The 2,568-nt window shown below is 35.7% G+C and overlaps 1 protein-coding gene across 1 annotated transcript in view; it reads right to left on the reverse strand.

Moving 5' to 3' along the window:
• Positions 1 to 2,363, reverse strand: part of FAM161A (FAM161 centrosomal protein A) — a 38,508-nt gene extending 36,145 nt beyond the window's left edge. Inside the window, exon 1 of the mRNA XM_019635933.1 lies at positions 2,280 to 2,363. Coding sequence (XP_019491478.1) covers positions 2,280 to 2,363 — 84 coding nt within the window. The remainder of the gene's footprint in view (positions 1 to 2,279) is intronic.
• Positions 2,364 to 2,568: the final 205 nt, after the last annotated feature.

Consider the following 2,568-nt stretch of genomic DNA (forward strand, 5'->3'; position numbering starts at 1 on the left):
CATTCACATGCAGTTGGTTCTGCAGCCGCATGTGCCGCTCATGGGATTTGGAGTAAGCCAGACCCCAAAACAGCAAGACAGGTCTACATGTTGAAGCACTACAAAAAGACTAGGCAAGGATGGGATGGGATGGGATGGGATGGGATGGGATGATAGGATAGGAATAGAACAGAATAGAATAGAATAGGTGGAGGACACATGTATGTATGTAGAAGAGCTGAAAAGTTTCCATTCACCAGCAATATTCTAAATTTGCAGATATCTAATAACATAGCCTCAAAGTATATAAAGCAGAAATGGGCAGAACTACAATAAGAAAATGACATCTTATATCATCATAGGAAGAATTGTTTTTGCACTTTTGTATTAAGATGTAACAGTGAAATGAAATAGATCTTAAATGTATAGTTGGATAAATTTTGACAAATGCATACTCATGTAATCATACCCCTATTAAGATAAAAAACATTTCCATCATCCCAGAAAGACCCCTTGTGCCCCTTTGCAGTCTATTCTCCATTCCATCCCCTTGACTGTTCTAGAACGTCATATAAATGGAATCATATAATATGTACTCTTTTTGCTCCCAGCTTCTTTTGCTCAGCATACTGGTTTTGTTTGTTTTTTTAAAGATTCATCCCTGTTGAATATATCCATAAGTAGTCTATTCCTTTTTAATTGCTAAGTAGTATTCTTTGCTGAAAGATAATAGTTTTCCAACACTGGAAAATTTTTCCTTTTTTGGTGCTATTCATAATGTGACAGTTACAGACAAGGCATACTCTTAATATGCAGTATTTACATTGTCTTTATCACTTTCTTAAGTTTATCCATTCACCAGTTGATGGTCCTTTGGGTTGCTGAAGGAGAAGTGTAAGAGATTTATTGGGGGAAATTTCTGTGAAAGGAATAGGAAAGTCTTCAGGCCAAGATATAGTCTGACACTTTAGAAAGCAAAGAGGGGAGGGAGAATAATCCAACTTAATAAGAAAAAAATAAGAAATTTTATTAAAAATAATAAGAAAGTGGAAGTACAAAAATAAAGTAAAAGTAAGGAAATAAGCACAGAAATCAGATAAATGGAAGAAATTAATGTGCAATAAAGAAGATTTGAGCCCTTCTTCCCACACTTTTGTTTGCTGGTCTGGAGTGTGAGCACCTACAAAGTCCCCCACACCTCCAATAGAGCAAAATTAATTCTTTGAAAAGATGAATACGATATAAACAGAAAAGTCATAGAATTATCTCAACAAATACAGAAAATGTATTGGATAAAAATTGACATTCATACATGATTAGAACAAAAACTCTTAACTAGGAATAAAAGGAAATGTCCTTAATCTGATAAAGGACATCTAACAAACAAAAATAAAACTAAAACAAAATAGCAACCACCATAGTGATGAAAAGATGGGCAAAACGAAGATGCCCAACATATTAGTTACCTACTGCTGTAGATACCCTAAAACAATAAACATTACTCCACATAGTTTCTGAGGGTCAGACATTTAGGGGTTTAGCTGAATGATTCAGGATCAGGTTCAGGAACAAGGTTGTCAAGCTGTTGGTTAGGGCTACAATCTTCTCAAGGCTCAACTGAGAGTGGAGAATCCACTTCCAAGCTAATGAGCTTCATTAGTCAACATGTGATTGTTGACAGACCTCACTTCCTAGCTAACTATTGGCCAAAGTCCTCTCCATAGAGCTTCTCACACCATAGCAGCTTGTTCCTCTCAGAGCAAATGATTCAGGAAAGAGGGAAAGCCAAAGAGTATCCAAGACAGAAGCGTGTTTTACAATTTAATCTTGAAAGTCACATATTGTCACTTTTGCTTTATGCTATTGATCATATGCTACCACCAAACCCTGGTACAATGTAGGACACAGGGACTTGAGTGTGAATACAAGAAGGCAGGAATTACTAGGTGCTACTTGGGAGGTTGGCCACCACACTCACTGATCATTTCTATTCTGCATTGTACTTCAGGTCCTAGCCAGCAGGAAAGGAAAAAGGGGGAGGGGGGAGAGGAAGTATAAGGATTGGAGAGGGAGAAAAAAAAACCCTCTAAATACTTACAGATAACTTAATTGTGTAGATCTCCCAAAAAGATAGAGGTATTATTGGAGTAATAAGAGTTTAACAAGGTTGCTGGATACAAAATCAATTTACAAAATCTGTTCCATTTCTTTCTGTGCTTTATTTTGGATAGTTTCTAAGGTCCCGTCTTCAAGTTTGCTGTCCTTTTCTTCAGTAATGTCTAATCTGATATGAATCCTACCCAGAGTACTTTTCTGAAAGAGATTGAAATTTTCATTTCTAGGTATTTCATTTGGGTCTCTTTTACATCTTCCACTTCTCTCATGTTCATATTTTCATATATCCTTGAACAGATATGGAAGATTTATAAAAGGTGTTTTTAGGTCTGATAATTCATTTGTCATTTTTGGGTTTCTCTTGGTTTTCTCCATTATGGGTCAGTTTCCTGCTTCTTTGCATGACCAATAATTTTTTTCTAATTTGTTTATTGTGATAAAATACACATAAAACCTACTATCTTAACCATTTTT

This window comes from Hipposideros armiger, unplaced genomic scaffold, assembly GCF_001890085.2.
Source record: "Hipposideros armiger isolate ML-2016 unplaced genomic scaffold, ASM189008v1 scaffold_2, whole genome shotgun sequence".
NCBI lineage: Eukaryota > Metazoa > Chordata > Mammalia > Chiroptera > Hipposideridae > Hipposideros > Hipposideros armiger.